Raw genomic sequence first — 26,329 nt, forward strand, 5'->3', positions numbered from 1 at the left:
CACCTGGCTTTTGTATTCGGGTGTTCCAAATTATGAGACACACCATCATAGCTGGTCTGTCGATTCCATGTGGCTGTGCAAAATTTGGTTTTGTTGCAATTATTAGATTTTGTGTTAGTGAGCAATTCATCGGTCTCAACTGGATTCATACACAAAGTTAGTCGGCTAACCTGTTGAGCAACCGCGACTTTCCCTGAAAGGTCCTTCTTTTAATGCATGTATATGCGTGGATATTACTAAGGTTGTCAACGTATGGTGAATGTCGTCTGTATTACCCGTCTATATGTGGGATAAAAGCCAAGCTGTCTCTGAACATGTTTCCACCCATATGCATAAAAAACACAAAACAAACTATAGGAACGTGCTTGCACTGTAGTGTGTGTACCGAATACTAGAAACACGAGCAGTGAAATGTGAACCTTGAGATTTATATGAGCACACAGGTGATGGTTACACTCCCAACTCTGCAAACAATCAGCAACAACACTGCTTCCCAGTCGACACAGAACCACTTTAAACTGTCTCGGGATGGCACAGCATAAATATCTTTTCAGATTTCAGAGAGTCTCTAAAGTGTTAACAAATATAGAAGAATTTCGATGAATGATATACAAAAGTCTGATATGAGAAGGCTCACGGCTATATGTTGTATGGCTGAAGACATCCCGCCCCCCTCTTCTCCCCCCAGTATTCCTTGTGTCCTTGTACCCACAACCTCGGCTCATAATACAAGGGGCGGTTGGTAGCCATGTGGTTAAAGCGTTCGCTCGACACGACGAAGACCGAGTTCGATTCCCCAAATGGGTAATATGTCCCCTGGTATGATATTGCTGGAATATTGTTGTGGTATTGCAGGAATATTGCTGAAAGGGCGTAAAACCTACTCACTCACTCACTCACTCACTATACAAAATCACACTTTCACATGTCATTCACGAACTATTTCATTGAGCAAAGGCGAGGTGATTTTATGTACGTTTCATCAACTTGTCCAACTGTGTTTCTAGATCTTCCTGTACATAAGAACGTTCTTTCGTCCCTGTTCATCACTAAGAAGCAGTGTTTGCAATGCCTAAATCTAAACGTCAGGGCCTGCTGCCGTCTACGGGCTTTAAAATCTACAGGCCCTGAATGAAATGTGCAGGCCCATTTTGTTACAGTCAAACCAATAAAAACTAAAATAGGTTACCCTGAATACCGTTTCACACAGTTCCTACAAAATCAGTTCCTACAAAATCAGTTAGCGAAGCTAATGGCACATGGAGACGTTTCATTTGTGAAAGACTGGTGTTGACATTCCTATGAACTAAACGCTGAAATACCAGGAAGTGAAACTGTAAGTAATCGTAACATTAGGATCATGGCTCATTCCTGAACGTTAACAACCTGGAAAAGTCCGGACAATATTCTTGAAAAAAGACAGATAATTTACTGATCGATACAGTATCAACCGGCGCTGGCTCCCCGGGTGCTAAGGAGCTGTCAAAATCCTCGTAAAATATACTACAAACAAAAAGGTGTGGGGTACATCAATCTTTTCTGTTTGATGGTTGAATCAAACCCGGTGCAAACCCGTTTTTCGTTGTGTTTGACAATGTTTCATTCCATTCAGACTCAGCGAATATTAAATCAGTTGCCTCACTGCATGTTCCAGTATGTCGTTTGAAGTGCCCATTAAGCATATAAACAGTTGCATTTACCTTAGAGCTTAAATGACATCACCACGTTGACGTGTACTCATGACTATCAAAGTTCAGGGTGTTTCCATGCTTTATTGTTCGTACTGCATAAAACATAAAACATAAACACAACTGGAAGTGTTTTCGCCATTAATCTCTGTAAACATATCGTTCTGGTAAAGGAAATTGAAAACAAACGCAGTTCATAAACGACAAACTGTTGGAGTTCACGAATGACGTTTATTTCAAATAAATATTGACGCTGCCGCATGGATCGGACCAGTTCTGAAACAGAACAAAAGCAGTCCTGTGAGTTCTGGAGGGTATATTGCTACTTGCTGCGGTATTAAACATCACTGAACAGCACGGGCTGTGTTCAGATCCGATCCGATGCTATTTATACCAGATACTTTCCATCAAGCAAACTTTGTGAGCATCAGTTCTGTTGCTGCCCTATTATAAGCCATCCTGATTACTGGCGGTGCCAAATTTGGCTACTCACGCGGTGCTTGTGATGCCGTTCTGCGTTACTCCCTGGAAGCTCAGGTACGACCCGTCTCTCATAGACCACGTGACCAGCCCGCCGGCGTCGGTCACAGCTCCTGACTGGATAGCGGCCAGGCACAGCTGGGAGTTCTGACGACAAAATGCAGTCAGCGAGTGTGTACGTGAACATGGTATTACGCTACTTTTAGCAATATTTCGACAACATCAGGGCAGGGGACTCCACGAATGTGTTTCACACACTACTTGCTCTTCGGCCAACGCTTTAACCACTAGACTACCCCACCGGCCCACGAGAAAACACAGTTAGTTAACGTCTTTGTGCTATAGTCGGCCGTGTATGCGTGAAACGCTTCATTCGGCAATATTCCATGCAGCTATATGGCAGTGATCTGGACCAGACGACCCTGTGATTGATCATGAACATCAATTATGCAATCAGGACGATTGAAATGAATCATCAATGGTGGTTAGCCTCACCGTATCCTGTGAACCGCCCTTAAAACAGGCACGACAGGCATGACACAACCGGCTCACGACGGATCAACGTCAACAGAGTGCCACACGCAATGGAGAGTTACTGAAGAATTAAGGTCTTACTGCTGTATAATCAATGAATCCAAACAGAGTTCCAGGTTTAGACGCACAGCCGGGGGGACACTTGGCACTGCAGAATACACCACACCAGTTAGTTCCAACTCTAGTGTTAAATGTTTACGGTCTCTAATACTCTCTGCTAAAATACCAAGATCGTTGTTGCAAGATTGGTAGATAGATGGATTGGCGGACGGACGAACGGACGGATGGCCGGTGGATGCACGGATGGTTGATGGAGGGATGGAAGGACGGACGGACAGACGGATGGATAGATGGATGGATGGATAGATGATCATTTATTAGAGTCTCAAGCCATTTGGTACATTTTTAAAGCACGCAGCATATTATCAAGCGTAAATATTACATGAAACACCTTGAGCCAGATACTCACATGGAGTTATGACAGACTTTAAAGGCATAAAATATACTTATAGACACAATATACAAAGTAGAAAAACACAATTAATCGTATGAAATATTACAACAAATATCTAAAACCATAAGAGTCCAATGATGTACCAACCCACCAAGAAAAGGTGAACAATAAAAAAATAATAATGGTAATACAAAAAAAACCAACAGATATCAGGATAAGGGAAGGAAAAGCATCAATGATATCAATATAAATAACAGTAAAAGTGAGTGAGTTTAGTTTTACGAAGCCTTAGTAATCAATATGATAACTGGGGGCACCAGAAATAGGTGTCACACATTATACCCATCTCTGAACATCCTCCTATCTTCTGTTGTGTAAACATGTTTTATCTGTTATATTCACGAAGCATTCATCTGCTGAAGGGGCAAGTTGCATCAGGAACAATAAGAAGCAGTTACCCATAAGTTACGCCCTGAGTTAATAGTGTGTATCGTCATAACGCGCCTTTAACGTCGCTCCATGTCCTGTTCAAAGGGGTAGATTGTAGGTACGCTTCAGACTATAGTCAGCGTCACATGAATACTGACCCGCAAGCAACGCCGACAGGCCCCGTGCATATCTGGAAGGTAGACGTACAGTCTACGGCAGGAACGTCTTTGTACACTGAAAACACAACAATACTGTTAGCCTGGTTGTTGTCGTATACTGCGAACAGTTCAGCTTCGTGTGTTTCCGTAACAGGCCGGCGGAGTCACTTCTGTGGGTCAGACGGATAGGAGAGACGCATATTTCTTGTGAGTTCACTCGACAACTAACTTCATTTACCTGTCGACTTCCCCCGGCTGAGCGGCTGACTTTGTGTGCTGGCGATTAGGTGCCTGACTCTGAGGGTGCGGGTTCGAATCCCGGATGGAACTCAACCAAAAAAGTACTAGAATTTGTACTTTACAGAGAAAGTGAAATCCCAAATATGACATATGTTGCATTTGACCACTTTCTAAAATGGCAAGGGTGAGAAACTGTGTGATCAAAAGAATGTGATCCAGGGCCTGTGCATGCATGTTTGCCGAAATGTTAGACCTGAAGGAAAAATGGGTAGGGAATGTCTAGTGACAAGCAAACAAGCCAAGCGTGGATGCATGGCGTTTGGCGGGAAGCCGTTGGCGTTTGGCGGATGAGTTGGAAGTGGGTGTAGGTGTGGTTGTGGGTGTGGGCAGATGGTGTATGAGTGAGGGTTGGGCGTGTGATGTGATTGTGGGCAGGTGACGTAGGCGTGAGGGCTGAGTGTTGGTGTGTGGTTGTTGGCAGGTGGTGTAGGCATAGTTGTGTGGTGTGGTTGTGGGCAGATGATGTAGTGGTGACGGGTGGGCATGTGGTGTGATTGTGGGCAGGTGGTGTGGGCGTGAGGGGTAGGTGTGGGTGTAGGCGTGGGTTTCGTTGTTGTTGCAGTTACGCAAATGGGGGAGTCATAAAAAAATCACTATAGGAAAGCAATGGCGCTCGCATTTGTTTTTTTGTTTTTTTCTTGCTCCAACATCACCGCTACTACCCACCTATTGCCTTCTCGGATGTTGTGGAAATGTTGTTCGTCCCCGTGCATATGTAGACTCCCGCGTCCTTATCCTGTGTAGCAGGGCTCACCCCTGTTATCACCAAGTTCCCTCCAACAGTTATATAACGTGGGTCAGTCTTGTCGATAGACGCGTCCAGTTTGGACCATGTGGTACTAGGGGCTGGGTCTCCAGTGCTCATGCAGTCCAGGGCTACAACAGGCGTTGTCGTCAGCGAGGCAGCCTTAGGGGTCAGTGTCACGGTAACATTGCCTGCAAAGGAAGACAGGGTTTTATAGGGACGGGACTTTTGGCTTCTTTTGTTTACAGATGGTTTCTCTTCAACAATTACACGTCTTCCCATATGCTTGAACACGGTATAAGAATCCAAGAATCCATACCGAAACGTCGTTATTGTGAAAATAAAGAAGTTGATCATCCATAAAATTCGTTCCGTCACCTTAATTATACAACGTTATGAAACCAATGCCTAATAATATATACTGAACAGTGAAACGCATTTCTCATAAAAGTAAGCGTTCATGTTTATGTCTTCTATTTAAACACTTGACAGAATCAGAACCACGCGTGGTAGGCTAAATTTAGACTTGTGCTATATGTAGACAACGTTCTGGAAGGTACTGGGGCGGTGGGGTAGCCTAGTGGTTAAAGCGTCGCTCATCACGCCGAAGACCCGGGTTCGATTCCCAACATGGGTACAATGAGTAAAGCCCATTTTCTGATGTCCCCCGTCGTGATATCGCTGGAATATTGCTCAAAGCGGCGTAAAACTAAACTCACTCACTCACTCACTCTGGAAGATACTGCTGAGTACCACATACTATGGACTTTTCCACCGTCCCGACCCTAGAAAATAGACAAGCTGGAGTAGCTTCCCTTGGTATTCAAGGGGAATTAACTCTTGCCTCTAACATGTAGCTTTGTGTTCTGGCGATTCGGTGCCTGAATCTGAGATATAGGGTTCAAATCTCTGATAGGACTCATATAAGGAGAAATACTAGTTTCTGACTGCTTCCCTGTTAACTACCGCATGAAACTGGGATTCAACACGTAACGCATGTAAACACCATCTAGTAATCTTTGTACGATATATCACAATGTGAATTCTTTATTGTGGACAAAAGCTATCTTTGTACTCTCATTCCTGACGTATATTACTACCGAAACAAACAATTTCTGTGTTCTCTACCGTTGGCAAACGTACCACTGTCCGAAGTACCAATATAAGTAAAGAACAATCTGTCCGAAGTACCATTGTAAATACAGAACCATTTGTGTAAAGCACCACTGTAATTAGAGAACCATTTGTTTAAAGCACCATTGTAAATAAAGAACCATCTGTCTAAAGCACCAGTGTAAGTAAAGAACCATTTGTCTAAAGCACCACTGTAAGTAAAGAACCATTTGTCTAAAGCGCCATTGTAAGTAAAGAACCATTCCTTTTAAAGTATTATTGTAAGTAAAGAACCGTTTGTATAAAGTACCACTGTAAGTAAAGGACCATTCTGTTTAAAGTATCACATAAGTAAAAAACCATTTTCTAACGTACCGCTGCAAGAAAGGATTGTAAGTAATGAATTGTTATATGTAAACTACGTCTGTATGTAAAGTACTATCGTAGCGCACTCACTCACACACTCACTCACTCACTCACTCACTCGTTGCTGTCCGCCAGGAACGAACTGCTGAGAGGGTCTTTAAAGTCAACTCACTAACCCTTCCATTTAACGTATTTTCGGCTCACTCACGGACTATCTGTAGCCTCGCTTGTGACTGGTCGACGCCGAAATCGTTGCGAGCTACGCAGGTGTACACTCCTTCATTCTCGTTGTCAGCACTGTTGATAGTGATGGAGTTGTCGGGGTTAAGGGCGACGTTGAAGCGGGGATGGGAGTCATTCTGGAACAGCAAGATATCAAAAGCTCGATAGTTTCTTTGAAAATCTGTATCTAGTGCCAAAACCGGGCGCACATTTATATTTCACGAATTTGACACTTGGTTCGGCATGGAAGTAACCGATTAAGTATCAGCGATGCCTGGGGCTTGTGACGGTGACGTTTCGGGTGGATCTGATGCTGGGATGTTGTACCGGGTAGGTTGGTGTGAGGATGAGGTAGGAGAGGCTAGGAGAGGTATGGGTCTACTAGAGGAGACTACTGCACTGGACCGATGGTTTAAAGGATTTATTGTGATGACTAGGCTGACTTGAATGACTACTGGACCGATGGTTTAAAGGGTTTATTGTGATGACCGGGCTGACTTGAATGACTACTGGACCGATGGTTTAAAGGGTTTATTGTGATGACTGGGCTGACTTGAATGACTACTGGACCGATGGTTTAAAGGATTTATTGTGATGATCGGGCTGACGTGAATGACTACTGGACCGATGGTTTAAAGGATTTATTGTGATGATCGGGCTGACGTGAATGACTACTGGACCGATGGTTTAAAGGGTTTATTGTGATGACCGGGCTGATTTGAATGACTACTGGACCGATGGTTTAAAGGATTTATTGTGATGACCGGGCTGACGTGAATGACTACTGGACCGATGGTTTAAAGGGTTTATTGTGATGACCGGGCTGACTTGAATGACTACTGGACCGATGGTTTAAAGGATTTATTGTGATGACCGGGCTGACATGAATGACTACTGGACCAATGGTTTAAAGGATTTATTGTGACGACCGGGCTGACTTGAATGACTTGCAGTTGGTGTGGAAGCGGCTTAACTGGCTTAATTGAACAGGGCGATTGCGATGAAAATGGCTGAACAGATGTAATGGGACTTTACAGATGAGTGGTAGGTGTGGAAATGGATTAACGGGTGGGGTGGCGGCAGGGTATGTCAATTAACACATGGGTTTGTGAGCACGGAAATGGATTAGCGGGTGAGGGTGGGGTTTGTGTGGAACTGGATTATGGTTGTGGAGGTGGGTGGTGTTTGGGGTGCTTACTAGATATACCCGGAGATTAATAAGACAGGTCATGGGAAATCGCAAGAAAATCTTCAGTCACAGAATGATCATTTATTGACATTCAAAGATCAGTTGGATGAGGGAGACATAGAGTCTGTTCCGGTCATCAAACATGGCCCTCACATCACTACAAATTAATGAATGAAGAACAAGGATGTTGGCACCGATATGGCGATAATGTAACCAAGTTTTATCGCTTAATACGCGAGCAAACTTGTACCTGAGGCAAGAGTCAAAGAACGGTCCTATATATAGCAGTATAATAAATACAAAAACAAAAAAGTTTTATATATGATATTAATATTATGTTTTCACATAATCATGACGATCAGACGATGTTCGGTGGCGACTATTCCTTTCATAGCTCGATATATAACATAGCAACATTCTGAATCATATATCAGAGTCGAGAATCAAAGAAGGGTTCTCCAATAGTAGGGAATATGCATAGGTGACTCACCTCTTCTTCCCCCATCCCTAAACACCCAATCGGTTAAGCAGCTGGTGGGGTAAGACATAGCCCATAATGCACCATCTTACCAAGGAGCCTTCCCAAATATGGAAGGAGCGGAAAGCCGGACACGGGCCAGTAATGTCAGCGATGTTACTTTATTGACAATACTTATATTGTGAACCAGCAGTGCTGGACAGTTTGGCATGCAGCTGAAAGTTCAAAGCCTTCCCTTGTAGCGAGCACCAGGATATATCGTGTGGCCGCTAGACGGACTGTATTGGAAACAAGGCATGTCCCTCAGAACAAAACCCTTTCCTGAGGTGGATACTTGTGGGTTTTTTTTGGTTGCTTTTTTGTTTTGTTTTGTTTCTTTGGTCTTTTTTATTAATGGTCATCACATGCCTGTGTGTTTATTCTATCTGTATGCATGTGCATGCATTTTGTGTACGTACGTGAGGGTAAATCCACGTGACGGTGGCAGGGGGGTCGCTGTCGACGTCACAGTACAGTGTCACGGTGGATCCAGCAGTTATGGTCTTGTCCTTGGGGACGTTCTGGATACCAGGGGCACCTGCATGTGAACATGTACTGCTGACAGGAGTGCTACATACCACACACACTGCTGACATCACAGCCACAACAACCACGCACTGTATTACCTGGTTCTACCACTGTACCAATCATTGATACACTGACTGTTAGATACAGTATTAGTATTCATGGTAACAAGATGATGACCTTTGACTCACCAAACACCGCGAGACTGGAAGACGCCTCCTTTGCCATCCCCTTGGACGTGGTCGTCCTACAAATGTACTTCCCGCGATCAGAGGTCGTGGGGGAGGAAACTGTGAGGATGCTGACCCCCTGTGTGCTGTTGTCAATGTTGGCCTTGATCACCACCGTCTGACCATTCTTCTTCTCATGTATCCACTGCACTGTTGGTAGCGGGTAGCCACTGAATGAGCAAGTCAGTGTTATGTCCCCTGGGCTGCCTTCAGTGAAGTTCAAGGTCGTAGGTGTAACAGACACAGTGACAGGCTCTGTAAGGGAAATTTGTCGCAATGCGGTCGTCATGTTGGCTCTGGTAGTGGAGCGATCACTATGGAAACCAAAGTAACTAGATACAAAATTTACGTTCTGTATATTTGTTTTGGGCACAGTGGTAAACAGATTTTTGGAAGTAGTTATAATTTCTTTACACGTTCAAACAGGAATCCAGAGTGGGTGTTTGTGTGCGTGGTGGTCGGGGTCGCCAACAATGGAGTTGGAGGTCGTGACCCGAGACGGAGGGTGCCGGAGACAGCCGATTGCCACATGGAACTTGCGGAAGCCATCTTGTTAGCGTAACCGGTCTGAATTCGCGGTCTATCTACTATCGTGGATGTGTGTGTATATACTACAAGGTGCCAGCCAAGGCTTACTCCGTCGGTGATGTAACAGAGTAGTGCGGTTGGTGATCACTACATGCACTTGGGTTTAATGTTGAGGGTGAGTGAGTGAGTTTGTACATGAGTGAGTGAGTGGATGGGTTACACCAGTTTGAGTGTGGGGGTTGTGCATCGGTGGATTTGAGTGTGCAGGTGAGTTGGCGAGCAAGTGGGTGGGTGGAAAAGTTTGTTTGGATATCAGTGAATATGTGACTGAGTGACTTTAAAAAGTGATTCAGTTCTGTCACCATGTGGGACGTAGACAGGCTAGTTTCTAAAGTCCAACATGAACACGTGGGTAGATGTGGTGTTATCGATTAATGAGTCAGTGTTAATTCTACGATTCGAACCTTCAGAGTTCGAATCAGAATCGAAACTTCGTATTATGAATTGGGGCGTCCAAGAATTCTAAGCCCGTGTGCCAAATTACTTGGTACCATGTTGCCATAAACATGTTGCCATAAACATGTTGCCATAAACATGTTGCCATAAAAGCGCATGTATGCGCGTGCGAGTCCGTGTGTTCGAACTGCGTTGATGGTGTGGTGTCCCTCTGTGATGAGAGTAAATTTCACCCTGTGACGATCAGATAAAACCGGAATAGATCGTTACATCACTGACATCCCAGACAAGCAGATTCTCCATGGACAACAGTGATAGATCACATAGTGAGGAGAGGCGTCATGAGGTCGCACCTCTACCCGGCCCCCATCCACAAATGAGTAGATTCTCTGAAAAAATACTACAGGATTTCGTTCGTTTTGTGTTTAGATTTATAAGTCAACTAATTTAGGGGGCCGGTTTATCCAGATCATAAATTAACTGGGGTTTGGATAAGTTCCCTTACATGGTTAGAGAGACTACGAAAAATATAAGTGTTGCGATACTTTTTGCCTTGCGTATAGTTACCCTTTGATCGTCTTGTAGACCATTTACCTGAAATATCCAGCATGTAAAGTGTTTCGGAGCTGCCAAACATATTGCTCACTTTGCAGGTAAACATCTTTCCGTTGTCTGAGAGCTGCGCCCCCATTAAAGTGAGCCCGTCCTTTGACTGTGTATATCGTGTCGTTCCAAGCCGTGACAGGGAAGGGATCCATTGTATAGTTGGGGGTGGGTATCCCGATTCTTTACACCCGAGAAGTACATTGTCACCCACTGTCGCGTGGACAGGCACTGCATGGGACCCAATCTCTTTAGGCGCGGCTGGAAATAGTTCATAACTGATATACAGTCATGACAATTGCTGTCAGAACTTGTTTCATCATAACGTTTACCACACTCAGAATGACAGGGGTGCAGTTGTAGACAGGGGCGGGGCTCGGAGATTGACAGAGGTGCAGTTGTAGACAGGGGCGGCGCTCGGAGATTGACAGGGGTGCAGTTGTAGACAGGGGCGGGGCTCGGAGATTGACAGGGGTGCAGTTGTAGACAGGGGCGGGGCTTTGAGATTGACAGGGGTGCAGTTGTAGACAGGGGCGGGGCTCGAAGATTGACAGGGGTGCAGTTGTAAACAAGGGCGGGGCTCGGAGAATGACAGGGGTGCAGTTGTAGACAGGGGCGGGGCTCGGAGATTGACATGGACGCAGCTGTAGACAGGGGCGGGGCTCGGAGATTGACAGGGGTGCAGCTGTAGACAGGGGCGGGGCTCGGAGATTGACAGGGGCGCAGCTGTGGACGGGCTCGGACCCACTGGTATAATGAACCCATCCCACACACTAACAAGATGATTTTCACAGTTGTACAGAGATACTTTCATCACCTTAGTGAATCATGTGAAATCTTAAATCTTGCAAGATTAGATCGACCATTTAAATTATCTTGTTAAATTAACTTTTTGAATTTAATTTGTTGATTTATAAATTGTTTCAATTAAACTCTGTTTTTACGTGAACTGAAGTTAGTGCAAAGTCATCCACTGATCATATAAAATTATCTTGTTGAATAAAATTCCGAATTTAAATTATTTGTTTTGACAACTTCTTTATTGTGGATAACACAATGTTTCGGGGCGTATGCTTGCTCCTTCATCATCGATACACAATAAGGAAATTAACATTCACAAATCTGGCTTGCTTATGCTTTCCACTTCTAAGTGCCATTCAAAGATTTAATGCGCGTTATACTCTGTAGTATACTCACAAAGGCGGAGACAGCAGTCCTGGGGGAGGGGGGCACTGCCACTCCCATAACCTCCGCTATCCCCCTTGGGACCTGGAGGCCCCGATGGCCCTTGAAGGCCTGTGTCACCTGGAAACAAAATATATCACGCATAAATACTGTTTCACCTGGAAACAAAATATATCACGCATAAATGCTGTTTCACCTGGAAACAAAATATATCACGCATAAATACTGTTTCACCTGGAAACAAAATATATCACGCATAAATGCTGTTTCACCTGGAAACAAAATATATCACGCATAAATACTGTTTCACCTGGAAACAAAATATATCACGCATAAATACTGTTTCACCTGGAAACAAAATATATCACGCATAAATACTGTTTCACCTGGAAACAAAATATATCACGCATAAATGCTGTTTCACCTGGAAACAAAATATATCACGCATAAATACTGTTTCACCTGGAAACAAAATATATCACGCATAAATACTGTTTCACCTGGAAACAAAATATATCACGCATAAATGCTGTTTCACCTGGAAACAAAATATATCACGCATAAATACTGTTTCACCTGGAAACAAAATATATCACGCATAAATACTGTTTCACCTGGAAACAAAATATATCACGCATAAATGCTGTTTCACCTGGAAACAAAATATATCACGCATAAATACTGTTTCACCTGGAAACAAAATATATCACGCATAAATACTGTTTCACCTGGAAACAAAATATATCACGCATAAATGCTGTTTCACCTGGAAACAAAATATATCACGCATAAATACTGTTTCACCTGGAAACAAAATATATCACGCATAAATACTGTTTCACCTGGAAACAAAATATATCACGCATAAATGCTGTTTCACCTGGAAACAAAATATATCACGCATAAATACTGTTTCACCTGGAAACAAAATATATCACGCATAAATGCTGTTTCACCTGGAAACAAAATATATCACGCATAAATACTGTTTCACCTGGACCTGCCAGGAGTAATGCTTAGTTACACGTATGACTAGAGATATTTCCAGACACAATCAGCCGGAAGTAGTGGTATCCTTGGTAGCGGGACCTAACGTCTTCTTATGCATTTTCAAGTTGCTCATTGTCTCAGGGGGCATATGTGGCGTTAGTGAATGGGTCTGTGGGAAGTCACGCCCCCTTGTAATTTCAGTGTGCCTTTCTCCTGTTACCATGGTTACTGATTGTAGTGGTTATGATAGTCAAGAATATCAAATACACGACTGGTCAGAGAAGTTTCATTGAAAAAAAATCCTACGTAAAGAGACCAGTTAAACAGTATTATAAGTATACACTAATCGACCTAATTCCTCAATCCTAATTCCTTAAACTATGGTCCCGCTTACACGAGTTATTTAGAACTGTTGAATCGGTAAATGTTTTCGATGTACATGTAACAATGTTAATTACTCTGAACAGTTGTACGAAAGTATTATAGACTTTATATGCATGTTTGTTTTTTTGCTTTTACATGATATAGCCAGCCTGGATTTATATTCCCCTCAAAAAGAAATGATAAAACTTGCCCGGAATTTTATGACAAAAACCGCGATGATGTTATTATGAAAGAATAAATCAACATGGTGTATGTTTACTAGGCTATTTTTAAGAATTGTGAAAATTAATAACTACATTTTAAGCAGATATGAAATGACATCAAAGTTTATTTGCAGTTTGAAGCCGCCAGTAGAAATCATCTAGTAGCCCACGGGCAAGTAAGATAGCATTATCTGACTGCCCAAAATAAACATAGAGTTGTCCCAGGCGTCGGGCGATCGGACTTTTGAACCCCTGAATAAATCATTTAAAGTCATCAACTTTCAGCTACTCAAAAAAGAAACATCTGTGGGTAAAGCTGTAAACGAATCATTCCTATGACTTCAGTCTCTTAAACATTTTCAGCTGATTTGCGTTAGTAAAACCAAGTAAAACGTGCCTTTGATATTATGAACAGGGGTTCAGGTACATCATTTTTGCTTGCAAAGTGACATTTTTCCATTTTCTGTTTACATGTACAAGTATCAGTCGGCAAAACGTAACAATATTCAAGCAATATTTCGCGTGTAGAATGATTCGCGTGCACGATATGACACACAGGTACGTGAAACATGCCATGATTAACTGGTGGAGAGGAAATAGTCACTGGGATGCAGCAGATGGAGTCGGCATACACTGCAGTTGCCAACGCCCTCGGATGTGACTGGGTTAGGTTTATAAGAGTTATTCAGCGCTACAGACAGACTGGGGTAACCGTAGATAGACCAAGAAGTGGACGTCCATGTATCACAAAGATAGATCAAGTCAATTCCGTCATTAAGGAAGGGGGTAACGTTTATTTTAGCGTTGAGTATATTTTCAGTTTTGTTATTTTTGACTGGATGTTTGATGGAAATTATCAATATTCGGATAAAGGCCAAGAACTGAATCTCGTCTGTCGTCTTCCTCTTTTGGTTCCTCATTCTTGATGACCTGCACTGGAACCATTTGAACTTGGTCCAGAAAACTCATTTACTGATGTTATCCATACGTGAATGCTTTCAAATACTGTGATTAAGGTCTGTTGAAAAGATGACAATAAAAGCCGGTCGCAGCGTTATTTCTTCACATTTCCGTTGTGTGTCAGCGTTATTTCTTCACATTACCGTAGTGTGTCTCCGTTATTTCTTCACATTTCCGTTGTGTGTCTCCGTTATTTCTTTACATTTCCATAGTCTGTCTCCGTTATTTCTTCACATTTCCGTAGTGTGTCTATGTTTAGTTTTTTTCCTACCAGCTTTCTATTCTCAATATATAATTATTTTCAAATGTTTGAAATTGTGTTTGTCCCATTTAAATGTTGTTTTCATCCTGCTGACCTACATACAAGTAACACAAATAGGTAAACATACAAATATGGTCTCAATCCCGCTAAGGCAATGAAAAGCCATGAGCACGAAAACATAATGCATCCTAGCACGAAACTAAAGGACAGGTGCACAGTCAGTCAACAATAGCAGCCACAGAGTTTCTTATATTCTTCATTCACACAGAATTCCACCAACGTCCGTTTTTGACGACATGCTGCCTTTCTTCTTGAACTCCAGCATCCGGCGTTTATACTATCGTCTGTCTCCTGCATTTCTTCAAGAAGCTGTGTCAGGCTTTAACAGGTGCACATTTCATATCCGGCAGATCTCACATTAACTGATTAATTGATATTATCAGTTATACTACCTCTGTCTCCCTTGTCTCCCTTTGGTCCAGCCAGGCCAGTTTTACCGACGGTGCCCGGCTCCCCCTTTGCACCTGCTGCACCTGTAATTAAGATCAGGGAAAATCAACATTACAGGTGAGTTTAACACTGTTGTGAACAGTACGCTCACTGAGTTCAATATTAGTGAATACCATCGCAACACTGGGACAACGCTTCCTCAGTGTCGAGTAAGGGAACACAGCGTTTGAGTAGCACAGATGCATCTATCTGGGTGAAGGTCACGAGGTAGGTCGAGGTTTTGGAATCAAGATAAATAGACTTGAATGACAAGATTGCATCTTAGACAGTCAAAACACATGTATTAAGACACACCTGTGATACCAGTGTCAAGACACAGACATGATACCTATATCAAGACACATGTAATACCTTTGCCATGACAGCTGTGATACCTATGTCAAGAAACACCTGTGATACCTGTATGTAGACACACCTGTGATACCTGTATTTAGACATACCTGTGAAACCTATATCAAGATACGCTTGTGATACCTATATCATGACACCTGTGATACCTATATCAAGACACACCTGTGATACATGTATCTAGACACAGCTATGATACCTATATCAAGACACACCCGCGATACCTATATCAAAACACACATGTAATTCCTTTATCAATACACATTTATGATACCTATATCAAGACACACCTGTGATACCTGTATCAAGATATACCTGTGATACCTATATAAGGACACATCTGTGATACCTGCATCAAAACACCTGTGAAACCTGAATCAAAACATATCTGTGCTAATTGCATCAAGACACACCTGTAACACCTGTATCAAAACACATTGCTATAGACTAGACTATTTCGTGTTTGTTTCATTTTAGCTATCATCAATCACACATAACACATAATTTTGCCTGTAGAGTATTTCTGTTACAATACAACACGGAGTACAATCTGCCAAAAATACATGCAACACGGAGCACAGTGTGCCAACAATGCAGCACGGAGCACAATGTGCCAATAATGCGATAGGGAGCCACGTCAAAACATTGACTGCACAACAGTCTCTTTTCCTGGTGATTGGGTTCTGCCCTATTGCGCAATTTAGTAAGAAAACCAGTCCAAATTGTTTAGTCGACTTCATTTAACTGGATGCCTCAATATCAATCATTATTATTTGATACATCTAAGCAATTGTATATTGCAATCCTAAGCTCCTTTCAGTCCTTCCAAACATGTCGTGTCGTACAGCGTGTTCTGTCTTACGGTGAGCCCTGATATCATATCAGTTTCAGTGTGCAGTTCAGAACTACATTGAATAAGCGGAACACCACATGACAGGTGTAACGAGCGAGCCAGTTGCATTATAAAGCATTTTATGACCTCAACAAAAAAAGACAGTCTGTGATTCTATCGTTAAAGAATGCTGCCTACATCTCAAGATGTTCTTGAAGTTTTAAGTTAACATTCATTTGTAAATACTGTTTTCTTATGACACAGAGGGTTGAAATTCGGTGTAACCAGGGTTGTTTGAGGTGTCTGTTTTCCATTTAACACGAGCAAATTCGGATAGGATGAAATAAGTCATAGTCTGAATAGGTCAATAAGACTCATGTTTCGGAATGCAATGCGCCAACAATGTAACAAGGAGGACAATGTGCCAACAATGAAACACGGAGGACAATGTGCCAACACTGTAACACAGAGGACAATGTGCCAACAATGTAACACGGAGGACAATGCGCCAACAATCTAACACAGAGGACAATGCGCCAACAATGTAACAAGGAGGACAATGTGCCAACAATGTAACAAGGAGTACAATGTGCCAATAATGCAACACGGAGGACAATGTGCCAACAATGAAACAAGGAGGACAATGTGCCAACATTGCAATACAGGGTACAATGTGCCAACAATGGAACACGGAGTACAATGTGCCAACAATGTAAGAAGGAGGACAATGTGCCAACAATGCAACACGGAGGAGAATGTGCCAACGATGTAATACGGAGGAGAATGTGCTAACAATGCAACATGGAGTACAATGTGCCAACAATGGAACAAGGAGGACAATGTGCCAACAATGCAACACGGAGGACAATGTGTATACAATGCAACACGGAGGACAATGTGCCAACGATGTAACACGGAGGAGAATGTGCTAACAATGCAACATGGAGTACAATGTGCCAACACTGTAACACGGAGGACAATGTGCCAACAATACAACAAGGAGGACAATGTGCCAACAATGGAACACGGAGGACAATGTGCCAACAATGCAACATGGAGTACAATGTGCCAACAATGTAACACGGAGGACAATGTGCCAACAATGCAACACGGAGCACAATGTGCCAACAATGCAACGCGGAGGACAATGTGCCAACAATGTAACACAGAGGACAACGTGCCAACAATACAACACGGAGTACAATATGCCAACAATAACACAGAGGACAATGTGCCAACAATGTAACACGGAGGACAATATGCCAACAATGCAACACGGAGTACAATGTGCCAACAATGCAACACGGAGTACAATGTGCCAAAAATAACACAGAGGACAATGTGCCAACAATGTAACACGGAGGACAATGTGCCAACAATGTAATAGGGAGGACAATGTGTCAACAATGTAACACGGAGGACAATGTGACAACATTGCAACACGGAGGACAATGTGACAACAATAACACGGAGGACAATGTGCCAACAATGTAACACTGAGGACAATATGCCAACAATGCAACACGGAGTACAATGTGCCAACAATGCAACACGGAGGACAATGTGCCAACAATACAACACGGAGTTCAATGTGCCAACAATACAACACGGTGGACAATATGCCAACAATACAACACGGAGTACAATGTGCCTGATGCACGTAGTTACCTGGACTGCCGACCTCCCCCTTAGGCCCAGGAGGTCCGTTGTACCCGGGGGTGCCTGAGTCTCCCTTTAGTCCTTGTAGCCCTTGGAGACCCAGCTGGCCCGCCGCCCCCTTGTCCCCTGCACAGAAATGTATTATCATGGGTGATCTGTCTTGGTGCCTCCCGAACATATCACACAACCAGTAAAATCCCTTCCTAACCCTCGGGATCTATACACAACCGGAGTGTTGCTCACATCCAGCAGTTTATATTCGCTACTGTGGCAGCTCTAACGACACATACACGCCTTTTTATCTGAAACCCCCATATCCCCGCCTCCCCCTCTCGAACACTTTATACTCATACCTTCTCCTCTCTAACACCCTATACTCACACCTTCTCCTCTCTAACACCCTATACTCACGCCTTCTTCTCTCTAACACCTGATACTCACACCTTCTCCTCTCTAACACCCTATACTCACACCTTCTCCTCTCTAACACCCTATACTCACACCTTCCCCTCTGCAACACCTGATACTCACACCTTCTCCTCTCTAACACCCAATACTCACACCTTCTCCTCTCTAACACCCTATACTCACACCATCTCCTGTCTAACACCTTATACTCACACCATCTCCTGTCTAACACCCTATACCCACACCTCCTCTCTAAAACCCTATACTGAAACCTCCTCAGCTCTAAAACCCCATACACACCCCTTTTCAACTCTGACACCAATACTCACACCTTCTCATTACGAACACCCTGTACTCAAATACCTCTCAATTCTAACACCTGGCACTCAATCCCTCTCCTCTCAAACACGCCCTCTTCATCCCTACTCACCTCTAACACACTAAACTATATGCCATGTTATGTATATGCATGTGGTAACTGCATTAACGTGATGGACTGCTCGAGTGTCATGCATCGAATTACTGAAAAGCATGTGCAAATATTGTGCATGAGAACAGCTGCGTTTTGGTGAAAAGTTATTTTTTAGAAATCGCCAATTTCCACTGAGTTTCATCATATATTGAATTCATGACAATAAACTTTTGAACGTTACGAATTTGTCTTACAATTCATCAGTTCGTGTGTAAGCGGTATATTTAAACAGTATGGAATATTTTACAAATTATAGTGTACAACAACTGATAGAAGTACGTGGCTACATTTACAACAGTGTGTCCAAACCTTAGATGGGTGTTACATTACAGGTGGTTATTCAGAGGCCTCTGTCCATGAAACATTACTCTGGCACGAGTTCTGGTAAACTTTCACAAACAGATTATACTGATGGTCGTGTTCTTCACAGACTACTTACCCGGATCGCCCTTCTCCCCCTTGGCACCTGGGGAAAACAAATCGTGCGTTAAGTCAGACTTACAACACATTAAGCAGGTTGTTTCAGGTTAAACATGAGCGGATGAAAAATAGTATCAAAGGTCAATTCGGCGTTTGTTGTTTCTCGCCCTGATAAATAATCACCGGTGAAGATCCGGTTAGAATCTTCACTAAGCCATACTTGTCTCCCCCGTGAAGATCTGGGTAACAACTGATCTTCAGTAAAACCTGCCTGTACGTTGACAAAGTAGTCAGTTTAACTATATTATCAATGTCCAATGTTTGATTAGTTTCCATTTCATTTTGAACGGATCATTAGCAAAGCCATATTTGTACATATGTGGGTTATGTGGTTAACGAGCTAGTAATCATCACAACACATTGGGTATAATATTTCGTTTTAAAATGCTGAAAATGAAAAACGATCTGTCATTTGATACCCCTTGGATAATGGTATGCCCTCAGATAATATCATGTAAAAATGTTGAGAAATGTTTTTCGATGACTTCACGTCAAAATCAACAGTTACAGATTTGGATTGCTTGATATATATTTAGACGGGAGCTTTTAAAAAGCCACATCCATTATAATCTTGCTAAAACATTGTTTCCAGATATTCAAAGTGGCACTATTAACAATATATTGAGAGCTGACACTTGTGTGGCCATTCAGCATTTAGTTTGAACCCTTGGCGTCATGTAGGAATAAGTGAAAACATTGTAATAAGTTATGTCCTTATGATCACGTCATCTGAAAGAGGGTAGGTAGTACCCCCCAAACAAACACTTTCAGCAGTCATAGAGAAGGGGGTTAACTGTAACCAGCATTTGCAGTTTCATGTTTAATGTCTTTAATGCCTTATGCTTGATTCTAGCTTACTCAAAACAACGTTTCGTTCATGTTTGTTTCCTGGAGTTGTCTTGCATTTATTGCCGGATCGTGGGGCTCGAACACAGCAAAACCGATTTGATCAAGGTTGACAGATAATGTGACATAAAAACAACTGCATTTGTATCATTTTCTAGGCAAGGCTGACTACGTTTTGAATGCCCCAAGTGAGGGGATCGGATCTTAGTTGACACGTGTCATCTTATTTCAACTGCGTAGATAGATGCTTATGGTATTGATCACTAGATTGACGGATTCAGATTCGATTATTTTCAGAGTGCCGCCATATTGCTGAGTAAAACTAAACTCAATCACTCACTTATAAATAATCGAATACAGATATCTGCGATCTATCCGACCAGTGAATTCACACATCTTCCAACATGATCAAAGTGTTCGATCGTTACGCCGAAGACCCGGGTTCGATTACTCACATGGGTACAATGTGGGAAACCCAGTTCTGGTGTCCCCCGCCTCGATATTACCCCTAAAAGCGGCCCAAAACTCACTCACTCACAAGCAAGCAAGACGTCTAACACTTACCAGGCTGACACACGATAGTAGCGTTCTCGCAGTAGGATTGTAACACCTGCGTCTAAAACATACACCGTAACCATGGATTATGTCAATGCCGCTTCCGAGTCACACACATTGGCACAAACAAATGACATAAGCTAACAACATAAACAAATGACATGAACTAACAACATAAACAAATGACATGAACTAACAACATAAACAAATGACATAAGCTAACAACATAAACTAATGACATAAACTAATGGTATAAACAAACGTGAAGAATTGTTGACCAAAGTGATTCGTGGTGTCAAACCACAACACTCTGTAACGATTCGAAAACGTTTAGTTTTCAAACTTAGAAATATTACTTTATAAGGATAATATCACATGATGACAGTAATATCACGTGATGAGGGTAATTCCACGAGATGACAGTGATAACAAGTGATGAGGTGCATTTACATAAGTATACATGAAAGTATATTGTCAGAATATAATATTTAAATAGATTCAGATGAGTGGGAAGCTGCTTCAGAAAACATAATTTACATATCTATAACTAAATGTTACATTCTACACGGAATTTGTTCAATTGTGTAATAATCACAAATTGGCGATAAAGACCTTCCAGGGGGATACTGGTATCTGTGATTTTATTACATTAAGATCGGTGGTAGTATGGGAACTATTTGTAAAGTTTTAATGCGGTAATAGTTAAGGAATTACCTTTGAAAATAACACAAGAGTTGATAATATATTGGAAGAATTTTAATTATTTCACAGATACTACGACACCCGAGACTTGCCCGGTTTCTTCTTCTGTCGTAGGAAATACCGTGACAAAATATCGATGTCGTGCGTGGCATTTTCCCTGTTATCTTCTATCGTGTCAATTCGTACTTCCCTTGGAAATTAAACAAACAATGCTTTTAGATCTAAACTAAAAATTAAAACGAAATCCTTGCCAGTTAAAGGCTTTTCGTCGTAAACAATATTTTCTCAATGGTGGTGAGCAGGACAAGCGCGATGGGTTCTGTCCTTACATGTAGCAAGTTGTCGCAGCGTACATTGAGTCGGGAACCAGACCGGAAGTGAGAAGTTGGACCGTCGCTAATATCCTTTCAAAATAAGAGCCATCACCCCTCGCAGCAAAAAGATCGCCCAATCCACGTGATAAGGGTAATTCAACGTAATGAGAGTGATATGACGCGATGACAGTGATATCACGCGATGACAGTAATATCACGTGATGAGTGTAAGTCCACATACCTCCGACGCCACAAGCTGCTTGACCAACAACTCGATTGCATCTTGACCGGGCACCTGCCGAGTATCCAGATGCTGGTCAATGTGCCGCTTCACCAGTCTCTCAACGTCAGCATCGAGGTCATCAAGATTCCTCTGCAGAGACAAACATAAAGTATGAATCAAAATCGCAAATCTTCATAAAGCCTGAAAATAATCTATTTCTTACACCATAAAATCGCACCATTTTATAGTCGAATAGACACAAGTGTCATATATAATTTCTCATCATCACTTGGTTTCCTGATCTCTACTCGTCCGTGGGTGATCCACCACCAGCCAGTTTCTGCCACACCTTTGTGTCATCAATACAATGCTGATAATGCTGATATTAGATCACAGAAAATTAATTAAACACTCAAAAACGATGATGTTACTATGTAAATACGAATGATTTTAAGTCTTGCAAGCCTAAAATGTTTGAACGTGTCGTTATCGTTTCGCGGTAGCTGGTATCGGAAGATTGTTTTGGACATATCTGCACATTGGTGGTCTATATTTGTGTGCCAGTTTACGTTGCATGTCATCCCCTCTACCGGAGCCAACACTACTGAGTATGTGTAGTTAGGTGTGCTTGAAAGTGAGACTGCTGAGGTTATGATATCAACTGGCATTTGGGAATTTGGGACTAGTCTTCCTCGCCGGGGCACAGCCTTGTCGTTTTCCCGACCCAGAAACTGCAACTTGGAACATTACCCAGTAAGAAATCTGAGCTGATTACATTCTGTGTGTTATGAAGACATGAACTTCGCAGTAACATGCGTCGGAGGAATATCTTTTGCAATGGTTTATGAGATATAGAGAATACTAAACGACCTTCCGTGTAATACCATTTTTATTACACGAGTTAATGATTTGGTATCAAACGAGGGAAAGCGAGTTTAGTATTCTGTTTATTACTCGCCAACATGAATTGACAGAAACTGCCTCGAAATTCCCTACAGTGTGATCACTCTCAGCTTTCCGCGAGTCAAGCACGGTTTAGTAAAATTAGCATTAGCATTGTGACGTCACAACTTTGAACCACTTTGACATCATACGTCAAGCGGTATTAGACTGGTGCAATATTGCCGTAAAAATATTACACCGCAGCATCTTCAACGGGCGAGTAGTTACAACCATCATTGTACATGTTCAATTGAAATGGCGTGTGTCTCCGTCTGCACTCTTGAACCCTCGCAAACATTCCATGTTGGACATTGCGTCGACGAGTTTGTCTTGGTTCTGATTGTCATGAGTGATTTTGATAACACTAGAATCACATATACAATAGCTAGGAGATGGAAGTGGATCCTTATTGAAACAATCGTCATGTTTATCAGTGAAAATGTCATCTTCAACAATTCACCAAAGAAACAGCGAGGCAAATCGATCTGTCAGTGGCACTGACGCTACATCGTGGCAGGCATTTTTACAAGACGATGCACATGACACGTGTGACATCTCTCCAGTAAAAGTACCAGTGGTGTACAGTTTAAATATCCGATCGAAGGCAATCCCGGACTTTGTCTCTAACGGTGAATTTCACATAATTGCTTACACTGACTGTCCGAGCTATTTAGAATTCATAATTCGAATTAACAATTTCAACAAAAAAAAGAATTAGAAACTAACTGGATTCGTGTTATATTTATTCGATATGTGTTTCATAGCAGATAAAGACTTGTTTATGTTGCAATTGCGAAAATAGCAAGAGTACAAGGTTTTGTGGGCACAAGTAACATGTAACGAATAACTTGTAAATGAATTTTAATCAGGAAAACAGTCCGTCATAATTTGACTTTAGGTCACCAACACTAAGCAGCCAATCAGAGGATTAGAAATCGATCTCACACATGTGTGATACCAGTTTTCACGAATGGGTTTCTCACCCAGCTCCGGGAATACTTGGACATTTGATTGCCTTCCCTTGGAAAAACTCGCCACTGATAATTGTCTGTAGGGGGTTGAGGTGTATTCAGTTATATCGCGATACGCTTGAAGCTGGAGGACAACCCGAGGTAGCGCAGACACCTACATCCAGGTTAAGATTGTCCATAACAGTAGAGCATTAGAAATCATGTCCGCAATCACTGACATATGGCTCGCCCAAGTGACGAAGCTCGCATTCTTGAAAGGGCAACATTGGCCGAGCCTGGATGGCGAAACGGATCTGCGCGAACAGTGTCTGTATGTTTTCTGCTTCTCCGTATCTGTGCCTAGGTTTTTCCAACGAAATCTTGGCCTTCATGAAACATCTGGTTTATCAAAACATGATATATCACAAAATAAAATGAATTTGACGCAAGCGGTACTCTTATGAGATCTCACCCGAGAGCTTTGATAATTTATGCTAACACACTGTGAAGTATTTTTTAATACATTTGACAAGAATGGCCATAAAGAAGACATTAAGATGTTCTTGTTGTGTATACATCACGTAAACTCTCTACATACCACAGTGTGGGTGTGAATGGCGGATGTGTTTCCAGATGAGCTACAGCTAAAACAACTAGTGCTTTCAAAGCTAAACATGAAGCTGATTATGTGTCAGTATAGAAGCATGGTTACATTTCTCCAGTAACGTGCACGTGGGTCTGTGGTTCGCCAAGCCGAAGACCGATGTTCGATTCCCTATATGGGTACAATGTGTGAAACTCATTTCTGGTATCTCCCGCCCTGGTCTTGCTGGATTATTGCTTAAAACAACGTAAAGGCAACACACTCTCCCTGGCAATACTCCTGTAATGAATGCCAAGCTTTACGTTTGGCAATACGGCTTGTCGCCCATTATCAGATAAGGTCTCACCCTCAGTCTGGACTTCTCATGCTCTGTTCTCCTCTCCACGCTCGTAATCCTGGCTTCCAGGAGAGACAGCTGTCTGTTCTGGTAGAAGGCGAACACCCCCAACACCACCAACGCCGACACCCCAAGGAAGGCAACCGCTAAAGTATTGAGGCTGTGGTTTTGAGGCTGGGATTTGACACTCATATTTTGTGAAGTGTTACCGGCAGCCACGTGACCCCATGGAGGTTGAACGGTGGCGATAAGGTGGGAGAGCAACACATGGCCCTGGGGCAATACTGTGGAGGTGAGATAGGGTGACTATACCATGTCTGAATGTCTGTGGAATCAATCCGCTTTGTCAGTGACAATTATCTCATTTCACAGGTTCGCCTTGTAAAGAGGCTGTCTGAATCTCCACTATTTATTTTTTGTGTTTGTTTTATTTTTTTTAAAATATTGAATTGTTCGCATGCACTTCACCTACTGGTCTGCTGTCTAAACGAATGTACAGTGTTTGACTTTTCAAAGGCTGTGATTGGACAACACTAAACATGACGGTCATTGGTCCTCGGTATCAAATGACGCTTACTTGTGAAGTGTGGATAAAATACTCTGTTAGGGACAAACAAACAAACACACACAGACACACACACACACAGATACACACAGACACAGACACACACACACACACACACACACACACAAATTTGAGTCGAGTAAACTGCTTTAACCTCTTTAGCTAAAGCAAATTTTCCGGCTGTAAACATGCCTCCTTGACCCTGGGGCTGGGCTGGCTCATAGTACCAGCTTATCGAGGAATGCATGTACACTACGGTCATGATCCTATGTTATTAACATCTCTGCCTGAACGAGAGCACATGAACGCGGGCACTTGCTGCCAGAAATCATGATGGCATGTCATTGTCCTTGTAGTTTATTGTAACCAAGTCAAACTGGCGCAACTTAGAGAAGTTCGCCATCAGCCGTAACAAGGTGTAAGAAACAGACACCATGGGTGACTGGGTTCTTGTCTTCCTGACCCTAGCCACCTTAATACACTACCAACCTTTTTGTCATATTTCGGAACAATTCAGCGGCCGTGTTGATAACACCCGCACTAGCAAAGCACGGATCCATGGAACGCTGTCACCTAATGTTTTAGTGATAAGTTCTTTAAAAATATTTTTGAAAGTGTTTATGTTAAATACGCATTCTTGATCTCATGACATATGCAGATGGTTTGTTTGTTGCGGGTGATGGAACCGGAATATTAAATACTCAGCTGTCTGACTTGTGTGGATGGGGTGGCTGTAGTGTGTGCTGCTGTCAAGGTAGGGCAAGTTGATAGAGGAGTTTGTGGACAATAGACTATAATAGGAAAAGACAATAATCTAATCTACCCAGGGACACAAGGGAAATCTACCCAGGGACAGAAGGGAGACACCTCTGCGAATAGCGGCGCCTTCAAGCAAAAGTGAATCGAGTCACAGAAGTACGACAATCGAAAACACTCACAAGGGAGACTGCATATTATAACTCATGTGTATTGTCTGTTCGCGTGAAGGGATTTGTGATAACGTGACGGTTGACATGGCCATGGGCTGCAAGTGAAAATCAGCGGTATTAAATGTGTGAACC

The 26,329-nt window shown here is 42.5% G+C and overlaps 1 protein-coding gene across 1 annotated transcript; it reads right to left on the reverse strand.

The window, feature by feature from the left end:
• Positions 1 to 1,755: 1,755 nt before the first annotated feature.
• LOC137260426 (peroxidasin homolog) lies at positions 1,756 to 24,964 on the reverse strand. Its single transcript, XM_067798085.1, has 16 exons — positions 24,713 to 24,964; positions 21,889 to 22,020; positions 20,641 to 20,692; positions 19,190 to 19,216; positions 17,880 to 17,996; positions 14,974 to 15,054; positions 11,735 to 11,842; positions 10,529 to 10,798; positions 8,912 to 9,205; positions 8,615 to 8,733; positions 6,476 to 6,626; positions 4,710 to 4,979; positions 3,744 to 3,819; positions 2,784 to 2,850; positions 2,182 to 2,315; positions 1,756 to 1,964 (listed from the first exon to the last, which is right to left on the reverse strand). The coding sequence occupies exons 1-16, from the start codon at positions 24,893 to 24,895 to the stop codon at positions 1,925 to 1,927; spliced, it is 2,121 nt and encodes a 706-aa protein (XP_067654186.1). The 5' UTR covers positions 24,896 to 24,964; the 3' UTR covers positions 1,756 to 1,924.
• Positions 24,965 to 26,329: the final 1,365 nt, after the last annotated feature.

The sequence above is a fragment of the Haliotis asinina genome, chromosome 13 (assembly GCF_037392515.1).
Source record: "Haliotis asinina isolate JCU_RB_2024 chromosome 13, JCU_Hal_asi_v2, whole genome shotgun sequence".
Taxonomy (NCBI): Eukaryota; Metazoa; Mollusca; class Gastropoda; order Lepetellida; family Haliotidae; genus Haliotis; species Haliotis asinina.